We start from the raw sequence: 20,639 nt of genomic DNA, 5'->3' as shown, positions 1-20,639 counted from the left end.
TAACCAGTGCATAAATCTTAGCATGTTCACTACAGGATGACTCCAAAATATCTCCAGTAATCCTTAATAACTATAGTTCAGGCAGTGGCATTTGGCCCATGGAGATGGGAGATCATTCAGCACATACACTGTAGTCTGTATGCCAGGTATTTCATCTTCTATTTTTAATATAAATCTATCCTGAGGTTTGTGACATGCCTTTCTTACTACATTCTTTGCAGTAGTCCTTTTCACTTTATATATGTCTCTTTGTTTTCATCTGTTTGCTTCTGTACATAATAATTTTATGCTACTTTCTTATCATTTTGAACTTTTTGTAACTTATCATTTCCATTTTTAACCTACTTTCCAAAGTTAGAAAAAAAAAACACGTAATGTGATCACTATGGCGCTCATTGTCAAAGCAGATGGACGTCTCATAATGGCCAGAAAAACGTCCATCTGCCTAAAACATTTTTCATTGAGTTTGTCCAGATAGCAAGGGGATTTTTTGGAGGCATGACAAGAGCAGGACCAGGGTGGGCCTAAAAGTTGGACATCCTTCAGCACGATAGTGGAACAGGAAGAAACATCCAAGGTGAAAAAGGACATTTTTGTCTGGACCTGTTTCAGTCACGTCCAAGTTTCAAAAAGGTGCTCTGACTGACCAGTGGAGGTATTAGGGCATGATCCCTCTTTAATCCCCCTCCCACCCCCTAAGAAGTGAAAGTGACATTGGATACCAGGCTGTCTGACAGCTGCAGGTATTATGGGCATACCCAACAGAGCAGCAAGGTCTGTACCCACTCTACATTTCTCATTTGTTGTGGAAATTGTGAAACCTCCAGAACTAACCAAATACCTACTGTACCTAAATACAAGAGACACCTGCTGGCTGGAAGGTGATTGTAGTGGTATACAGTAGGTTTTGATTTTTTCCCCCATTTCTGGAGGGCTCACGTTACATCAGGAGTTATGGTGTGAAGTGTACCTGGCTGCCATTGTTTAAATTCCACTGCACTGACCACTAGGCTGCCCCTCTGCTCTGCAGGTACGTTTGTGTAGCCATTTCTCTCAAAATAATGTCAGACACATTTTTGTGCCTGCTTTCTTGGCGTCCAAAAGTTGAATGTTTTACTTTCAAAAATGGCTCTTCTTTTTAGACATCTGCGGGCTTAGACGTCTCTGTCACAGTCCATTTTCAAACAGGAAAAGCAGAGGGATTTTTTTCTGTTTGAAAATGGCTGTCAGATGAACGGGGGGGGGGGGGGTGGTATTTTGGACGTTATCAATAGAGCACCCCAATTCAGACTTTAAAAGGCATTTTTTGAAAAGTTGTGTAAGTCTGTGTATGATCCCTCCCCTACACCCCTTCCCCGTGCCCTATTTACACCAAACTTTTTAAGGACGTCATGGAGGAGATAAGAAGGGGGCTTTTTCAGAATCCATGCGTATGTGTGGACTAGAGACACACGTATGCACATCTTTCTGAAAATAGGCTCCTGTTACTTCTGGGAGGAACTTCTCATTAAACCTTTCTTCTGGGGGAGGTCCCGTGATGCATTGAGAGGAACGGACGTGTTTTAGTTCCTCTCCGAGGCAGCCCCGAACCTAAGCGCCCGAAATCATCTTGAAACACAAACCGGAACACCCAGACCAAGAAATCACAGCGAGTCCAGTGTATGGACCCCTTCGTTATCAGGGGAAACGTCGAGATGCCCGGAAAAGCGGGGAAAAAAGACGTTGACAAAACGCAAGCAGCGGGCGAATCCAAGATGGCGCGTAGCCCGGGATCAGGACAACAAACACAGCCGCCATTTACCACCTTGCAGCTCCAGCAAATCACAGAGGCGGTAAAAGGGGCTCTGGAACCCCAACTAAAACAGCTATCGGACCAAATCGCGGGGCTCGAGGAACGATTGGCAGATACAGTACGCCGAACCGGCGAATTGGAGAAACGGATGTCTGATAGTGAAGACGGAGCGGCGGAGAGACAGAAAACAATGGAGGAGCTGCAGAAACAAGTCCGCCTGCAGGACTACAAAATAGACGACCTGGAAAACAGGTCAAGGAGATCGAACATCCGCATAGTAGGGATTCCAGAAACAATCACTGACTCACTGCTGCCTACCATTCTGGAAAGATGGCTGAAAACGGAATTCGCCCTCTCAGACAGCGTAGGCCCACTGTGTTTGGAGCGGGCCCACAGGATGGGCCGCAAACAAGAAGGAATGATGCGGCCACGCGTAGTAATAGCAAAAATCCATAATTTTATTCATAAAATGGAGATTATGAGAGGAGCCAGGCAGAAACGAGAAACATTGCAATATGAGGGAAGCCCGGTAAGGGTCTTCCAGGACTACTCGCCAGCGCTTCAGGAAAAGAGGAAGCAGTTTACTCCTTTATGTAAAGAGCTTTTTGAGACTAACAATAGATTCATGCTTATCTATCCTGCACTACTAAAGATACAATATAAAGGAACCTGGAAAACATTTGAAACGCCAGAAGCAGCAAAGAAGTTCATGACAACTATGGAGAGGAGCATGAAGGACCAGACTTGAAAAACAGGATGGATGCAGATCAGGGAGAGATTCCACTTTTTTTTTCAATGGCACGGTGAGAAAATGCTATGCCAGGGTAGAGACTGCAATGTAGAAAGGACTTTAAAACTTTCAGTTGTATTGATGTTATACAGAATGTTTAAAAAGTTAAGAGAAGTTAACAATGTTTTCCACAGGGCGAGAAAGGAATGACTTAGCAGAGGAATGGTAGAAGGGAAAGGAAATTTAAAAAATGTAAACTCGGTTGGAGTGGAAAGACCATAAGGGGCAGGTTAAAATGCATAAGGAAGGTCGGGCTGGGGGGAGGGGTTGCCAACATCACACAAGACTTCTTCTTCTTGTATAGGGAAGAGATGGGGATATATGGGGGGTCACAAAGGGTAGCAGAAGAAGGGAGGGAGGGAATGAAGGGGAGGGGGGACAAACAGAGGGTAGGGGAGAGGGGTATAGATGACATAAAGTATGGTACAAGGTTGTTGAAGGCGAACATAATATGTAGCATTAGTAAGACCTATTATAGGAAAAGGCGACAACTGCTAAAGGGGCAGAGGGGAAAAAGAGAGGCTATCGGGCGAGGCTGGGCGCCTGATGGCAAGGAACACAAAAACACACAGAATAGGAATAGACCTATAGGAGGTTATGGGTAAAGGAACCCGGATTATCACCTGGAATGTGGGAGGAATTACATCACCAATAAAAAGGGCAAAAATATTAACATCATTAAAAAGGCATAAAGCAGATATTGCGTGCCTCCAGGAAACACGGTTAACCATAGAAGAACATAAGAAACTAAAAAGGAGTTGGGTGGGGGAAGTACATGCAGCAACACAGGAAGGCAGGAAAGGAGGAGTGGCAATCTTGCTTAGAAAAGGGTTACAGGCCAGGTCAGAGCTGATTAGTGCAGACCCCCAGGGTCGGTATGTGCTAATACATTTGTGGTTACAAAACAGGGAAATTTTGTTATTAGCACTATATGCACCGAATAATTATGATAAAGCCTTTTTTAAAGAAATAATTCGCAAATGTATACCACACCAAACCCTAAAACTAATAATAATGGGAGATTTTAATCTGGTGGGAGACCCACAGATGGACTGTTCCTCTCCAAAGGGGGCACACCGAGGGGGCCCTAGATCTAGAGCTCTTTCAGATCTTAACCACCAATTAAATCTGGTGGATGCTTGGAGGGCACTGCACCCCGGGGAGCGAGATTACACGCATCTCTCAAGGGCACATGGCACATACTCAAGAATAGATTACATACTAGTAGATCAAGGGCTATTCCCGTGGGTGCTGGAGGCTAGCATAGGCCCAGAAGAAATTTCTGATCACGCGATGGTTTGGATAGACCTGGAAGCACCACCGTATTATCAAGGGGCAAGGGGATGGAGATTCCCGACATACTTGTATAAACAGAAGGAGTTTGTTGGATATCTCCATCAGAAATGGGAAGAATTTGAAACCTTTAACCAGCAGCATTCAGAAAACCCGATATTATATTGGTCCACAGCAAAAGCAGTGCTTAGGGGAGCGGTAATTGCTTATGTGAGCGCCCGAAATAAGAAAATTGCTAGAGCTATAGTACAGTTAGAAAAGGAGCTAAGCATAGCAAAAAAACGCTTGGTCAGGGACCCTACAAGAAACAATAAGGAGGCACATCATGCAGCACAGGTAACTCTTAATGCACTGTTACATGAGAGGGCTACAAGAACCTTACACTATCAAAAATACAAATTCCAAAGATATGGAGATAGGGTAGGACCGATGCTGGCTCGCATAACAAAAACATGGGGGCCCTCTCGAGTTATCACAACCATAAGGGATCAACAAGGAAAGCTCAGAACAATTCAGAAAAAATAGCAGAGATATTGAGAACACATTTTTCAAAGTTATACACATCCCCAGGCCAGCTAGATCAACAACAACTAGAAGAACATCTGACAGCGTTGGGGTTACCACAAGTGGGACAGCAGGGGATAGCCCAATTAAATGAACCTATATCCGGGAAGGAACTACAAAAGGTATTAAAAACGTTAAAACACTTTAAAGCGCCTGGCCCCGACGGACTTACTGGGGAATTCTATAAATTATTACAGATGCAGATCACAGGGCCCTTAACGGCGTACTATGATCAAGTGGTGGAGCAGGGTACATTCCCAGATCATGCCAATGAGGCACAAATAATCTTGCTGTTAAAACCCGGGAAAATAGCTGACAAGGCAGACTCATTCAGACCGATTTCCCTGCTGAATGTAGAAGTAAAGATACTGGCAAGAATACTGGCAGACAGACTGGCCGGTATATTGCCTGAGTTGATCGGCCAGGAACAGGTGGGATTTGTACAAAATAGACAAATAGTTAAAAATATGAGAAAATTGTTACTAGCCATAGCGCACTGCCAACAGCGGGAAACACCAGCTATGGCGGTTAGCTTAGATGCCGAAAAGGCTTTTGATAAAGTAAATTGGCAATATATGTTTGGGGTGTTGGGCCACATGGGATTCCGAGGTTGGTTCCTACAGGCGATCAAGACACTGTATACAGATCCCAAAGCATTAATAAGTATCAATGGAGTGAATACAGAAGTGTTTCCAGTGAGCAGAGGTACCAGACAGGGGTGCCCTCTCTCCCCATTACTTTTTATACTAACAATAGAGCCTATTATCCAGACTATCCAGAGGGGAAGAGAGGTGGAAGGGATAGAAGTGGGTGGAGAGCTGGTAAAGGTGCTGGCATTTGCGGACGACCTTCTGGTGGTAATGCAAAATCCTAGAAGCTCCATGCCGAATTTATTTTCTATAATAGAAGATTTTGGGGTGCTATCAGGTTTTACCCTTAATGTTCAGAAAACACAGGTGCTCGATATAATGGGAGAAAATAAAACATCTTGGAAAAATCAATTCCCCCTAACATGGGAGGGGGACTCTCTTAAGTATTTAGGAGTCAGAATACCAAGAGATCTTTCCAAGCTGTATGAAGTTAATGTAACAAAATTAATGACAGACACAAGAGCAGCATTACACACCTGGTCTACATATCCAATATCATTATTAGGCCGGATAGCGCTATTTAATATGATCATTATACCTAGATGGTTATATACTTTTCAGGTCTTACCATTATATTTAAAAAGCAAAGATGAAAAAAAGTTGAATCGAATTACACAAGCTTTTTTATGGAAGGGCAAAAAACCAAGAGCCCCTATAGCTATATTACAGACTCCGGCAGAATACGGGGGTCTGGGTTTAATTAGTTTGAGGCACATAACGGTAGCAGGAGGGATGAGACATATTACAGATTGGTACAGAGACATGCAGCACTACACAGCAACAACGATGGAGTTAAAACTGATGGGGGACACTCATTTTAGTCATATGTTACATTCAGGAACAGGAGTTCACCCAGAGGTTCTTGAAATGACAGGAATTATGCCCACCGCGCGAGCAGTGTGGCGCTGGGTGTGCAGGTTGCATCAGTTTAAACACACAGTCACACCTTTTCTGGCGCTTTGTGGGAACCCTTCATTTCCACCAGGAAACCTGTATCCTAGATTTGTAGTGTGGAAAACTAAAGGGATCACTTATCTGTATAATGTACTGACTGTAGAAGGGAAGCTTAAACCATTTCCAGAATTGCAGAAGGAATTCTCCTTGCCGGACACAGACATATTTCATTATTACCAACTGCGGCACTATGTGAAAAGTTTGGAATGGGAGAATTTAACGGAGGACGTCCAAGAAGAGTTAGCAGATGCCTTTTCACTCTCTGCACAACAGAAGGTGCCACTATCCTTCCACCACAGGCACATCAGAGATACAGCATCAGAAATACAATATAATGTTATAGCCCAAGCATGGAATATGGACTTGGGTCTAACACTGCCTGAAGAAATATACAGAACGCACATTTTAAGCATGAGAAGGTCAATGTGGGCCCAGTCGCACTGGGAATTACAATATAAAGTGGTACTGCGCTGGTATATCCCGCCCAGAAGAGCTTTCCATATGGGAATATCGCCAGATGGCGCCTGCCCTAAGTGCGGGGGGGAAGGTGCAACTTTAGGACACATGTTTTGGACATGCCCACATATCCAACGTTTTTGGACACAAGTTACACAACAAGTGAGCAGATGGTGGGCGACAAGTTGGAAACTGGACGCCGAACTGTTGTTTGGCCGACCGGCTTTGGGAAAACCAACACCAAAAGGTTTGAGAGACTTTGCTGTGCGGACTACTGTTATGGCAAAAAAGGTTATCCTCATAAAGTGGCTATCTGCAGAGGAACCAAATGTCCAACAATGGCGAACACAAATGATCACACTATTGCGCCTGGAGAGAGTTGGAGTGGGAGATATATCATCATCAGCAGGACAGAAATTTAAAACACGGTGGGCTCCGTTTTGGATGACTTTGTCCCCGGCGGCAAGAAGCCGCCTGTTGAACATTTGAACATTTATAGATATTAACAGTGACAATCAGGCCTGTGGCAACCTTGAACTGGAAATAATGGGGAGAGGGGAGGGGAGGGAGAGGAGGGGGGAGGGAGGGGGGGACAAGGGAGGGGAGGGGGGGAAAAAAGGGGGAAAAAGAATAAGATGTTCCAGTTGTGGGAGTTCTGTTTATGTATAACACAGTGATAACTTAATGGAAGATAAAACGGAAATGTTATGATTGTTTGGAAAGTAGAACATCAATAAAAATGATTGAACTATAAACCTTTCTTCTGTACTGATTTATTTGTCTTCTCTAACAGTTCATAAATTCTCTCCTTTATCTGTTTTATCACTAACCTGGGAAGATAATTTCTTATTTGTAATAATGCTATTAATAAATAATTTTAATCTTTTTTTTTTTTTTTTTTTTCCATTATATGCTGGAGGTATGTATATGTTAATGTGCGTTTGTGTTATTAGTGCACATTTAAAAACTTTTTGGCCTTTTTACTAAAGTGTGTTTAGGTACTTACCCCTGGATTCTCTAAATGGCACCCAAAATTGTGCATGATCCTGAGATTCGTGCACAAATGAATTAGTTAATAAGCTGTTAACTATCAATAGCAGTCATTTATTGATGTTAATTGGCTGTAATGTGGATTTGTTCATGGATCTGGCTGTGCATGGTTTTATTAAGATCCACACCCAAATCCTCTTGCATTCAACTTGAAAGGGGAAGCAACCATGGGTGGGGCATGGGCTGGTCAGGGGAGTTCTAAAGAATTACGAGCGGTGTTATAGAATTTGGGGGGCTGTGCGCCCAAGTTGCGTGCCAGGACTTACACCGGGTTTCACTTGGTGTAAGTCCTGATGCCCAAAGTTAGGCGCCAGAGTACGAGCTCAGCGCTGTTGCCTGGAGAGCCCTTTATAGAATAGCACTGAGTGTGATTTTTTTTCCCCCCAGTGTGTACTTTTCTGCGCCATTTACTGAATCCGGCCTTTAATGTGCAGTTAAGCACGCGGTAACAGATTTTCTGTTATTTGCTCAATTACCAAACGCAATACTGCATGTTAAGGAAAGTTGATGTTAGGGGGCAGGGCATGGACCAGGTGTATTGCATAACGCGTGTTATCTGTCACTTCTGCAATTAGCATGGGCCTGTGTAGCACTTCCTAAATAGGAGGTACGTTAATGGATATTTTAATGTGGGATTTGCATAAGGCTATACTGGGCACACCCCCAATTAGATTTGCAGCTGCCGTGTACTAATTTTCAGAATTAAACTATGGTAACTGCAAACTCTAATGTCGTTTAGCTCCTTAGTGCATACTAAAACGATTTAGGACAAACTAATCAATTTATCGTACTTAGTCAGTTAGTGTGCCTTAAATCAGTTCTCCACTAAGACAAAGCTGTGAAACTATCCAAATAAAATTGAAAAATCGGGACAAATTCATGAAAAAAAAAAACTGAATTTTTCTTGCTTGTGTACATCCCTACTAACTTCTCCCATGAAAATGATTTTCACCACATGTTCCTTGAATCACAAGCAACACTTCACCTTTAAGACATGGCCTTTCTTGATCATATCTAATAGTTTAACCCAGCTATGTACTGTATTTATTTTATTTTTTTACATTTATATCCCACATTATCCCAAGCAGGCTTGGATTCAATGTGACTTACATTTCTATTAGCAAAACATTTGAATGATAACTAGGTTTTACAGATACATATGGGGTCCTTATACCAAGCTGTGGTAAAGGACCCCTGCGGGTGGTGTCCAAGGCCCCCCTTTTCCGCAGCGGGTGAAAGGAGTTTTTTTTTTGTTTTAAAGAAGGAAACGCCTATGTGGTAAGTTAAGCACTTGCCATGCAGCCATTTCCTGGGGGGAGGCAGTAAGCTGCTGTGCTAACCTGGCGGTAACCGGGCAGCCCATAGCGCTGCCTGATTACCGTCGCGTAAACCCCTGGCACTAAAAGAAATACAGTAATACCTCGGTTTTCGTTGACTTCGGTTATCGTCAGTTTCATTTTTCATCGATTTTTTTTTTTTTTTTTTTTTTCCCCGCAAAAAATTTGTCTTGGATTTCATCGGCATGTCCACGTGACCTCGCTGCTAATTTTGCAAAAGCAAAGGGCGACCCACGCCTTCTCCTGCTCAGAAATAATTGCCTCGGTTTTCGTCGGTTTCGGATTTCACCGATTGTTTTCGGATGGATTATCGACAAAAACCAAGGTATCACTGTATTTTCCAAGTGGTGCGTGTCACACCCAGGAACTACCCGTGGTAACCAGGTGGCAGGACCGATTGCCGTGCACCATTGCTGCAGTAGCCCTGCCGCAGCTTTGTAAAAGAGCCCCATAATGAGAGAGAGATGAATATGGCAACATATATTTTACCAACAAAAGTGTTTTTATATCACAGCCTCTGATATTAATTTTTCCCATGGCAGCAAACGTTTTACTCCTACTCGGAGCGAAACCATATTTGAAGTGCACTGTCCCTCTGGGTACATCATATTGAGTAAAGGACTTAGCACTTCCTAAATAGGATGCAGTAAGTGCTCTCCTGTTAATTTTTTGCAGGCACCGTGCGTGGAGGAGTGGCCTAGTGGTTAGGGTGGTGGACTTTGGTCCTGGGGAACTGAGGAACTGAGTTTGATTCCCACTTCAGGCACAGGCAGCTCCTTGTGACTCTGGGCAAGTCACTTAACCCTCCATTGCCCCATGTAAGCTGCATTGAGCCTGCCATGAGTGGGAAAAGCGCAGTGTACAAATGTAACAAAATAAAATAATTGGAGCATTAGGGCATGATTTTTCAAATTAAAAAAAAAAGAGAAAGCTAGCTCAGGATTTTTTTTTAAATTTTATTTTGAAGTGTTTCTAAGTGCAGAATTTGTTTCATGCTTGCACGGTTGACTAAAGACTCGAGTCATCTCAAAATAAGAAAACCTCTCACATGAGCTGCACATGTTGATTCCTCATCGCTGCAGTTTTTTTAGTTCACCGGTTCTCGTACTTGTGTGAAACCCAGTTGCTGGAAGTAGGTCAGTGCAAAATTACTACATGTGGCCTTGATCCACCATTTCTCTCTCTTTCAGTGATGAGGGCGCGGAAAACGGATGAATGAGTGGCATGCATGGAAGGAAGAGCACCCTATCGGATTTATGATCCCGGTGGAAGAAAGGAGGCGATTACAGTGGCAGCTTTTGAGCGACTGGTGGAGGAAAATGCCTTGTTAAAGGAGAAAATGAAGGGGATAAAATGCTTGGGTATATTCTTTAATTGTTGAATATTGTGATCTATCTAGGATGTTTACAGGGTAATTATATAACAGTTCCCTTCTGTGGAAAGTACAAAAATAGTACCTAGTTTAGGAGCCCTTTTACTAAATTATGGTAAAATGTGGGTTTAATGTGTTTTAACCCAATACTTTCCTGCTTGCTACGCTCAGATTTAACAAACAGAATCCCAGAGTCTCTGGTGGATACTACAAAATGCTCTTTAAATGGAACCAGGACTACTACTACCTAAAGTTAATGTCTCGTACTCTTCCTAAATCTCACTCTTTGAACAAATATTTTTGTGAGAGTACCCTCAGAGTTTTCCACTTCTTTCTTCAGGGACTCGGGTTAAAGCTATCATCTATTGACAGCTTTAACCCGAGTCCCTGAAGAAAGAAGTTTGAAACCCGCAGTGTCGGGCGCTTCTAGAGGAAGGCAGTCAGATCTTTATTCCAGATTTGGATACACTGGAGCATAGAGCCAGTGAGGACGTTGACAAAGATAAGTCCAGTCTTCTCGAATAATTATGCTAGTTTAAAGTATGAGTGTATGAGTACAGCTGGTGAAGGAGTTATAAAATGTAAATGAATTATTACTCAAAGACACTAATAGCACGCTGTACGCAACACGGTGTTACAAAAGAAGATTAACCCTATGAATGAAGTGCTGTACCACTGGGCAGGAGTTATTACTCATTGCCGAAGTAAGTGGAAAACTCTGAGGGTACTCTCACAAAAATAGTTGTTCAAAGAGTGAGATTTAGGAAGAGTACGAGACATTAACTTTAGGTAGTAGTAGTTCTGGTTCCATTTAAAAAGCTCAGATATAAGGCATCAATTTTTTTTAGTGGTTTTTCTTTTTTTTTCTTTGCAGATTGTGCCTTAATGTTCCCACTAGCGCATGGTGCCTGCAAAAAATTAACAGGGGAGTACTTACTGCCTCCTGTTAGGAAGTGCTAAGTTCTCCTGTCTTAACTCTGCATTATCAGGTTAGCATGTGCTATAATGCAGTAAGGACTAGATTATATAAATGGTGCCTAAAAAAAAATCATCGCCAAAAAAAAGCACTTGGCGCTGTTCTATAAAACATCGTTGGGTGTGGTTTATAGATTACTGCTTAGCACCAGGAACCACGACTATATTAAGGCATGCCCATTTACGCCAATGAAAACCTGGTGTAAACCCCCACGCGTAAATTAGGTGCAGATCCTGCTAATTCTATAACGGCGCACATAAATTTTAGGAAAGTCCCTGACCCGCCCATACCCCTCCCGTGGCACCCTGCCTTACGGAATAATGTGAAGCCAGATGCAGACACGTTCTAATGAGTGTCAATTAACATGAATAATTGGCACCCAATTATTGATGGTTAAAAGCTTGTTAGCAAATTAATTTGCACGCACATTTCGGGCTGGGATGAGTTGTTAGCAGGGAGCACTGGTGGTGGTGGAGGTGGAAATATGCCCCCTTTTTAGATCCGTGGACTAGAACTTACGCGCATCTCTTTATAGAATACACCTAAAAAGATGTGCATGTAAATTCAAATTATTGTCAATTAGTGCCTTGTATGTTCGGGATAATGTGGGGTATAAATGTGTAAATAAATCTCAACTCCAGAGGAAGAGAGTTCCAGCATTGCACTGAACAGTAAAGAAAGCCAGACTCGTGAATTGATTTATATTTCACATTTTTAAAAGCAGGAAGCTGCAATAAACAGCAGTCCTTAGATCTAAGTGAATGGCCTACAGTACCCACAGCAAATAACTCCACTAAATAATCTGGAACATAACCATAAAGCAACTTATGCACTAAAGTACAGAGACTTTCCTACCTGGTTAAACCCTGCTGCCCTGACTGGCTGCTGGTATTCAGTGGCACTTTAATATCTCCGCTAACCGGCCATATCCATAGCCCTTGTGTTTGGAGGGTCTGGGTGCGGAGCTTTAAGCAGAGTCGCAGCTTAGATGGTTATTGGTGATATTCAGTCCATGAACCAGCTAAAGATAGAACAGCAAAAAGAATGTCTTGTCTTTATGCGCCGAGTTAACCGGTGCCCAGTTTAACTTTCGCGTTGCCACACTAACCCCTGGCCATACCCCAGCATTGACTATCTGGGGTTAATTCATCCTGTGGCTTACACGCCGCTTACAGCCACAGGCTGAATATTACCCCCTACCAAGAAGGAAATTGTGGAAGCAGACACCATGAGAGAGAAATGAAATCTTAAAAATCTTTATTAGTAGTACACTAAACTAATGCCCGACACGGCCATGTTTTGCCCTACACGGGCTGCTTCGGGGGCTTAAACTTGGCCTCATGGTATCAAGGATTCACATCACCATGAGGTATTACACGACCTTCTACTCTAGAGGGAGTCTGTTTAATGCCTTCCCATGATGTGAATCACTATGGTTCATATGTGGTCACATCCATATGTAAATAGCTAAAATACCACCAAAATAGTTCTGCTTAAAGTATGCACCCACTTATAAAATTACTCTAAGTAAGTGTAATCTTTCGGCACATGTAATTTATCCCTCTCATTCTGTAACAAGTTCATAAAAATAGGTGTCATTTGTGTGCTTAAATTTATGGAATTAGAAAAGGTACAGAGAAGGGCGAGGAAAATGATAAAGGGGATGGGATGACTTCCCTATGAGGAAAGACTGAAGCAGCTGGGGCTCTTTAGCTTGGAGAAAAGATGGCTGAGGGGAGATATGATACAGGTCTATGAAATAATGAGTGGAGTGGAACGGATAGATGTGATTTGCTTGTTTATTCTTGCTAAAAATGCTAGGACTAGGGGGCATGCGATGAAGCTACAAAGTAGTAAATTTAAAACTAATCAGAGAAACATTTTCTTCATTAAACATGTAATTAAACTCGAATTCGTTGCCAGAGAATGTGGTAAAAGCAGTTAGCTTAGCGGGGTTTAAAAAAAGGTTTGGCTGGCTTCCTAAAGGAAAAGTTCATAGACCATTATTAAAATGGACTTGGGGAAAATCCACTGCTTATTTCTAGGATAAACAGCATAAAATGTATTGTGCTTTTCTGGGATCTTGCCAGGTACTTGTGACCTGTATTGGCCACTGTTGGAAACAGGATGCTGGGCTTGATGGACCTTCAGTCTGTCCCAGGATGGCAATACTTATGTACTTTTGAATACTGCTATCCATGCAGTTAACTGTGCATTTGCACGTGTAAATGACAGTAGGATGTCTAATCTCTATTCTGTACTTAGGCATAGTTGCAAGGGGCAGGGTATGGACGTTTCATGGGCAGGGCCGCCATTGTACAGGCTGCCTAATATTGTGCCTGCAAATGCAAAATTGAGGTGTGCATATTTACGCCAGTCGTAAACCTGATGTGAGCACACCTATGTTTAGGCATACCAACGTCAGTTTACGCTAGTGTTCTATAGGGGCACACTTGAGTGCATAAACCCCCAGATTCTGTATATGGTACCCAGATTGGCGCCGCAAATTTGGTTGCATGCTTAAGATGGGAGACTCTTGGAAAAGTCTCCTGTACCGGGAGACTCTTGAGTCCTTCGGCCCTTTAGCTGAGCTGTGTGCTGTAATCCACTGCTACAGAGCACACGGCAATCCACAAGGTCAGATCATTATACTTTATTGTAATCCCTTTGTGTCAACTGCTCCTCCAAAGGTAGTTCCCACCACAGCATTTCTCAAGAAGCATAGCAGTTGAACAGCATAGTATTCAAAACAAAACAAAAAAAACCAAAAGGTTCCAAAATCTCAGCAGTTCGTATAAAGCAGTTATGCAAGCAATTCTTCAAACAAAGTAGCTTAAAAATGGCTCAGAGTCCCAGCAGTTCATGTATAGCAGGTATGCAAAGTAATTCTCCAAACACGGTAGCTCCAGAAAGGGTTCAAACCCTCCCCAGCAGTTAGGCAAAATAATTCCCCAAAACAGCAGTTCAGAAAGAGTTCAGACTCCCAGCAGTTATGCAAAGTAATTCTCCAAACACGGTAGATCAAAAAAGGGTTCAAACTCCCCAGCAGTTCATGTAAGCAGTTATGCAAAACAATTCCCCAAACACAGCAGTTCAGAAAGGGTTCAAACTCCCAGCAGTTCATGTATAGCAGTTATGCCCAAAACCACCACTCCACCTCTCTCCCTTTCGAAAGAAATCAACCTAGGGAAAGTGGCAAGGGTCCCACCCCAACCAGGCCAGAATTATACCCTGACCACCACCCGCATGACCCTTCCGTGGTAAACCTGTTCTCTCAGCTCCCCTCGTGGGATAGCCACCTTTTCCCTTCTTCTACCAGGCTCTGCTCCCGAGCAGCCCTCTCCTGTTTCACCTCCTTTCCTTCCAGTTTAGTCAGAGCAGCAATCTCCATCGGCTCCTCTTGCTCTAGTTCCTCCCCCTTTTCTTCTTGCCAGTCCATAGGTTCCTCCCCACAACCATTGCTCAGCTGCTCTCCATTTGCTTAATTGGGTAGGTTCAGAACTCCTTCCCTCATCCTGGCTCTCTGGGACAGGTTTTTCCAGCTCCCTTCTCTGGCCTTTCTCCTGACCTCCTCTGGGGACTGTTGGGGATTGAAGTTCCTGTTTCTACCATGGGACCTACTCAGGGGCTGCTGGAAATTGTCTTTTCCTTTTCTCCAATTCCCCAGGAGAAAAGACTCCTCCCTTTCTCTACCCATTCTCCCTCCCTCTCGATCCTCCTCGTTCCTCCATGTGCCTTCATTCTCCCTCTCACCCTCATATTCCTCACAACATCTAGTTGTGCACTATTCTCTAAGGTATGGCGCATAACTCTCAAAAGAGGGCATGGCCTTGATTGTGTCAGGCATAGTCCAAAAAGTTGCATACGTAGTTATACTGCCTCAATGCGCCTATCTTAGGCGCCAGCGTTTACACCAGGTTTCAGCAGGTATACGTCTGGCACCTACAGTTAGGTGTTGGAATTGGCGCTAAACTTTAATCTATAAAGAGAGCACGCACGTCATAGAATAGTGCTTCCATTACGTAGCTTCCCACTATTCCAGAACCTGTGGGATAGCTGTGTCTGGAAATGCCCTTTGAGAGGGATTTTTTTTTTTTTTTAAACTGTGGCCATTGGAAGGTTTACAAGAGAGCAGAATTTGCATTGCTTAGAACCACCACTGCAATAGACAGCTCGGTTGTATGCAGAACTAAATGCTCTGCCAAATAATAGCAAGGTTTGCTGGGAATGTAAGGGAAGTTTGTGCTGCAGGTGATGAAGGTGAAGTCCTCAATTATACAATGCACCCAGAGGAAGGAGCATTACTTTTAATCTTGTTGTCAGTTGAACCAGACATGGTGAAGTTTGTAATTTTCCACCAGCTGGTAATTTAGCCTATGACGCAGGCATTTCAAGGTGAAACATGGCCTTGTTGGGCACAGGTGTGTGAATCTCTGGGAGCCTTTGGATTTTAAATAAAGACTGTTTATCTTCTTGTTACATCTGCATTTTGCTTTTATCTTCCACGTTGGATTTTGTGGGACGTTTGCCTTGTTTTCTCACCCCTGCACTTTTCCTTAGGCAGCTTTCAGATTTTTTAAAATATTGAACTTCTGGTACGAATGAGAATCCAGGTAACCTGGAGTTGTATATCATTTTGCTCAGCAAGTTGTGGTACTTGATCTTTCTTGAGTGACTGCTAGGCACTTTGCCTTGCTAAGGAGACGTGCAGGCAGGTGTCTGGTTTGTAATAAAAAGTGAATTTGGATTTTATAGAAATGGAACCCTCTGCTTATCAGCATCCGCCTTCATCACCAACAACACAAACTTCCCTACACTGCAAGTGAACCTTGCTCCTGTTGTGGCAGAACACTTAGTTCTGCATGTAACCGAGCTGAATATTGCAAAGGGGTTTTTTAATGACGTGAATTCTGCTCACTAGTAAACTAGACTTGTGCCAGCACACGCTGCTTCCATGTGGGCCACTGAACAATTGTCTGATGGCAGTCACTTGAGCTGGCTTAAAACTTGCAGAGGAAAAGCTCTTTGCCAGTGTTATTTTTTGACAGAGCAGTGCTTTTACTTCTTTGGGTCTCAGTTGGGTTCAGAACTGTGATCTGATATGATAAGTCTTTCTTTCTAACTCCTGAAGCATTTTTCTCCATCCCCTCCCTCTGGTCATTGCAATTACAGTCCTTGGTCAGTGGCCAAACACCAGAGCTCCTTTTCCAATCCTGAAATCACGGACCCAATATCTGGCTACTAGCAGGGCAGTTCTGTCAACTAGGTGCTAATATTTATGCGTGCGTTAAGCGTATAAATGAACAGAATATTAGCATATATGTGCCTATATGTCAGCATCACTGTTCCCTCAAAGTTGAGCGGGAGTCCTCCAACTGCATTGCTGCCAGTAGGGGGTGGTGCTTCAATATTGTATTTTCAATTGCTAGGGACAGGCAGGTTCCCTAGAGTCCTGCAGAGCTTGCCTGTCCCTCACTATTGAAAGTGTGATAGTGAAACAGCACCACCCACTGGCAGGACTGTAGGGGGAGGACTCCTGCTTATCTTAGAGGGAACAGTGTGTCAGCATGCTGCCTAAGTGTTATTCTGCAAATACCTACTTAAACTTAATGCATTTTTACAAGGGGGGGGGCAGAGCATGAGCGGTGCTCTCAGTTATGTGCATAAGTTACAGAATACATACGTTATGCACGTCTGCCACCCTTGGGAGCTCAAACTTACAGCACCCAAAAAAACTGGTGTCAGTTCTTGCACCAAAATGTTAAAGTGCATATATACCCGGTTATTTTAATACTCTAAAAATAGACTGTACTGCACACTCTCTAAGCATCTAATTGTAGGTGCCCTGTTGTAGAATTGCTCCTAGATGTCAGTGTTATACCATGCCTGTGAATCCCATCCCTTATCCCTCTTCCCACCTCATTGCCATACTGTTGTTTTGCTTTTATCTTTGTGTTTCCTCCTAGTTTCTCCAGAGCAGGTCCCGCCTCATGTCGGCATTCTAACCTCTCCTTTTTCACCTCTCACACTGGTAAAATAGGAGAGCTCATGGAAGAGTCTCACGTGGAAGCATCCAAACTACGGCAGAAGGCTGAAGAACTGGTGAAGGATAATGAGATGCTGAAGTCATCTTTGGCGCCAAACCCATTTTCCTCTTCTCTGAGCCAAAACGCCACTCAAGTAGTGCAAGGAGAAGGTATGTTGTCCAAAGCCTTTTGTAATTTTGAGAGCTCTCCCTGCAATGTCCTATTTTCAAATCTACAGCACTTGGCTTTGGCTAAGATCCATGTTATTGATTACTCCTTTTCCCATACTGGAATTCTTTAGTTCTTTCCCCAGTAAAATTGATTTGGATTTAGCTCACATTTTTTAAGGCTCAAAGACAGTTACATTCAGGTGCACCAGGTATTTTCATGTCCCCTGAAGACTTACAACCTGGGGGGGGGGCAATTCTGTAAAATAACACCTATGAAAACGATACATGACCATCTAAAATTCCGGTGAACTTTAAAGACCTATTCCTTGTCATCAAGCAGATGAAGCCATTACGTATGAGTTGTGTCCATCAACCAGCAGGGTGAGATAGAGAGCACTCAACTTTTCACAGTGCCTCATGGCCAGCCAGCTCCACTGCCTCTTCAGTATTCTCTATCTCCCCAAGCAGGGTGGCTGCAGCTTCTTCGAGCTCCATCAAAAATCTGCCTGGGGGTGGCTCCTGGCTTGCCAGTTGTTAGCCGGGGTGTTAGAGGCTATAGCAGCTTCACTTTGAAGGCACATAGGTTAGCCCTTTGCCTGCCTTACCCATGCCCCCGTGGATGTGGACATATTAGCTTGCTTTTCCCTGTCCTTTCCCACTCAGTGGATGCAGACACATTGGTTCGCCTTACCCTGCCTTTCCCACTCATCTGAGCCTCTGGAGTTCTTATTACCTCTGCTTTCCTCACAGCGTTAAAAAAAAAAGGAACAGAGGTTTTCCTTTGATTCTTCTATGGGACCGGAGCTGTGATACTCGGTCCGGTGAGGTAAGAGTGCTTTCTAACTCCTCCGGGGTGGGCCCGCGATTGGGGCCAAAACCGCCATTTTGAATTTTCTCACCATTTTTGGCGATGGCTGCAGAGAATGTAAAGCGCTGTTCCCGGTGTGGCAAGCGCAAATCAGCAGCGGGGCTCTGTAAATCGTGCTGTACAGGTGTAAGAGCCGGCCCGAGCATGGCAAGCGATGATTCTTCCCGCTCAGAGCTGGCAGCGGACGCCATTTTGAATTCTCCGCATGGCGCGGCCTCCGTTGAGACGGAGAGCCCTGAGCCCGGGGGAGGACCTCGAATTGAGGCTATTCAGGGAGCGGCTAGCCCCGGACGGGATCTGGGTGCCCAGGGCGAGTTTTTCTCTCCTGATTTTGTGTTGTTATTGCATAAAGCATACATGCTGAAAAGAGCTCTCCCTCAAGGGTCGTCTGAGGCCCCTTCTATTGTCCCCCCCCCCGGTGGATTCTGGCCTGGGACTGCCCGCTGAGGCTATTTTCCCTGATAATTGGCATAAAGAAAAGCGTAGAAGGGCTAATTCCCCTTCAGATTGTGGTGCACCTCCTTTTTCCCCCCTGTGGTTGGGCTGTGAGGATTCGGAGAGTTCTGGCAGGCCTTCGTGGTCTGAGGAGCCAGAGTCAGGTGCAGAATTACCATAGGATCTGGATGATCCCTCCGCGGTGAGGATTTTCCACCGTGATGAGCTGCCAGCGCTTATTTCAGATGCCCTACAGGTCCTTTCTATTGAAGAGCCTGACAGTGGCGTGGCCTCCTCTGTGAATCCTAGGATGGCTAGTACCAAAAAGCCTGCTCGAGCCTTTCCTTTGCATGACTCCATCCAAGAGCTTATTTCCGCTTAGTGGGCTGACCCCGAGGGACCTTTGAAAGTTTCCAGGGCTATGGGGCAATTATACCCTCTGCGTGAGGAGCATTTGGCTCGCTTTGCAATGCCTAAAGTAGATGCCCTAGTCATTGCGGTGACAAAGAGAGCTACCCTCCCTGTGGAAGGAGGAGTTGCCCTGAAGGATATACAAGACCGTAGGCTGGAAGCAGCACTTAAACGGTCCTTTGAAATTGCAGGTCTTACTGTTCGGGCGTCTGCATGCAGTTGTTATGCTGCTAGAGCCTGCCTGGCGTGGTTGCAACAGGCAGTGGAACAGCCTGGAGATTGAGCGTAGCCCTTCTTGGATGTGGCTCCGTGGCTGGAGTCGGCCTTGTCCTTTTTGTCTGATGCCCTTTATGATATTGTCAGAGCTTCGGCTAAACAAATGGCAGTAGCAGTGGTGGCTCGCCGTCTTATTTCGCTACGACATTGGGCAGCGGACATGGCCTATAAGCAAAGGTTGGTGAAGTTGCCCTTTCAAGGCCTTCTCCTATTTGGTGAGGAGTTGGAAAAAAAAATTGTTAAAGGCCTGGGAGATCCTAAACCCCAGCGCTTGCCCAAAGATAGGCCGAGGCCTTCCTCCAAGGGCCAGGCGGTCCACTCCTCTTATAGACCTCGCTTCCGTGAAGCTAGAAGGTACCGTCCGGGGGTGTTCTGCTGGGTTCACTTCTAGGCCTGGAGTTCAGGGGCGACCCTCTCAATGATGGTGCGCCGGCCCCCTCCTCACTTCCTGTCATCGGAGGACGTCTTTCCCTCTTTGCCGAGGAGTGGGCCAATATTTCCTCAGATCAGTGGGTTCTGGACCTGATCAGAGATGGCTACAGAATAGAATTCAACGCCCCAGTAAGAGACGTGTTTTGTGGAGTCCCGATGCGGTTCTGCCGCCAAACGGGCGGCGGTAGAGGAGACTTTGCAAGGTCTGATTCAGTTAGGGGCCGTGTCCCTGGTACCTCCCGCCGAACACGGCTACGGCCGATACTCCATCTACTTTGTGGTGCCACGAAAAGGTGGGTCTTTTCGCTCTATTCTGGACTTAAAAGAATTAAACAAGTCCCGGAGAGTGCGGCATTTCCACATGGAAACCCTGCGCTCCGTCATTGCTGCGGTACAGCCAGGAGAGTTTCTCACGTCTCTAGACCTGAAAGAAGCTTACTTGCACATACCAATTTGGCCCCCGCACCAGAAGTTTCTGAGGTTTGCGGTGTTGGGAAAACATTTCCAGTTCCGGGCCTTGCCTTTTGGCCTCGCCACAGCTCCCTGAACCTTTTCGAAGGTAATGGTGGTAGTAGCTGCTTTGCTCAGGCGAGAAGGTATCAGGGTTTACCCGTACCTAGACGACTGGCTCATCAGAGCAGACTCTGTAACAGAGAGCTATCAAGCTACAGCCAGAGTGGTCTCAGTACTTCAATCTCTAGGCTGGGTCGTCAATATGGCCAAAAGTCACCTGACCCCCTCGCAGTCTCTAGAATATTTGGGGGCCAGGTTCGACACAGACTCGGGC

The 20,639-nt window shown here is 44.6% G+C and overlaps 1 protein-coding gene across 3 annotated transcripts in view; it reads left to right on the top strand.

Annotated features, from left to right (window-relative positions):
* The window catches only part of TNIP1 (TNFAIP3 interacting protein 1), a 130,818-nt gene that overhangs the window by 20,770 nt on the left and 89,409 nt on the right, over nt 1–20,639 (top strand). For all 3 annotated transcript variants that reach the window (XM_030211154.1, XM_030211155.1, XM_030211153.1), the window contains exons 2-3: nt 10,077–10,247; nt 17,275–17,430. In XM_030211154.1, coding sequence (XP_030067014.1) covers nt 10,115–10,247; nt 17,275–17,430 — 289 coding nt within the window. In that variant the 5' untranslated portion in view covers nt 10,077–10,114. The remainder of the gene's footprint in view (nt 1–10,076; nt 10,248–17,274; nt 17,431–20,639) is intronic.

This window comes from Microcaecilia unicolor, chromosome 8 (genome assembly GCF_901765095.1).
Source record: "Microcaecilia unicolor chromosome 8, aMicUni1.1, whole genome shotgun sequence".
NCBI lineage: Eukaryota > Metazoa > Chordata > Amphibia > Gymnophiona > Siphonopidae > Microcaecilia > Microcaecilia unicolor.
The sequence above is the reverse complement of the archived record's forward strand: the minus strand, read 5'-3'. Positions and strand labels throughout refer to the sequence as shown.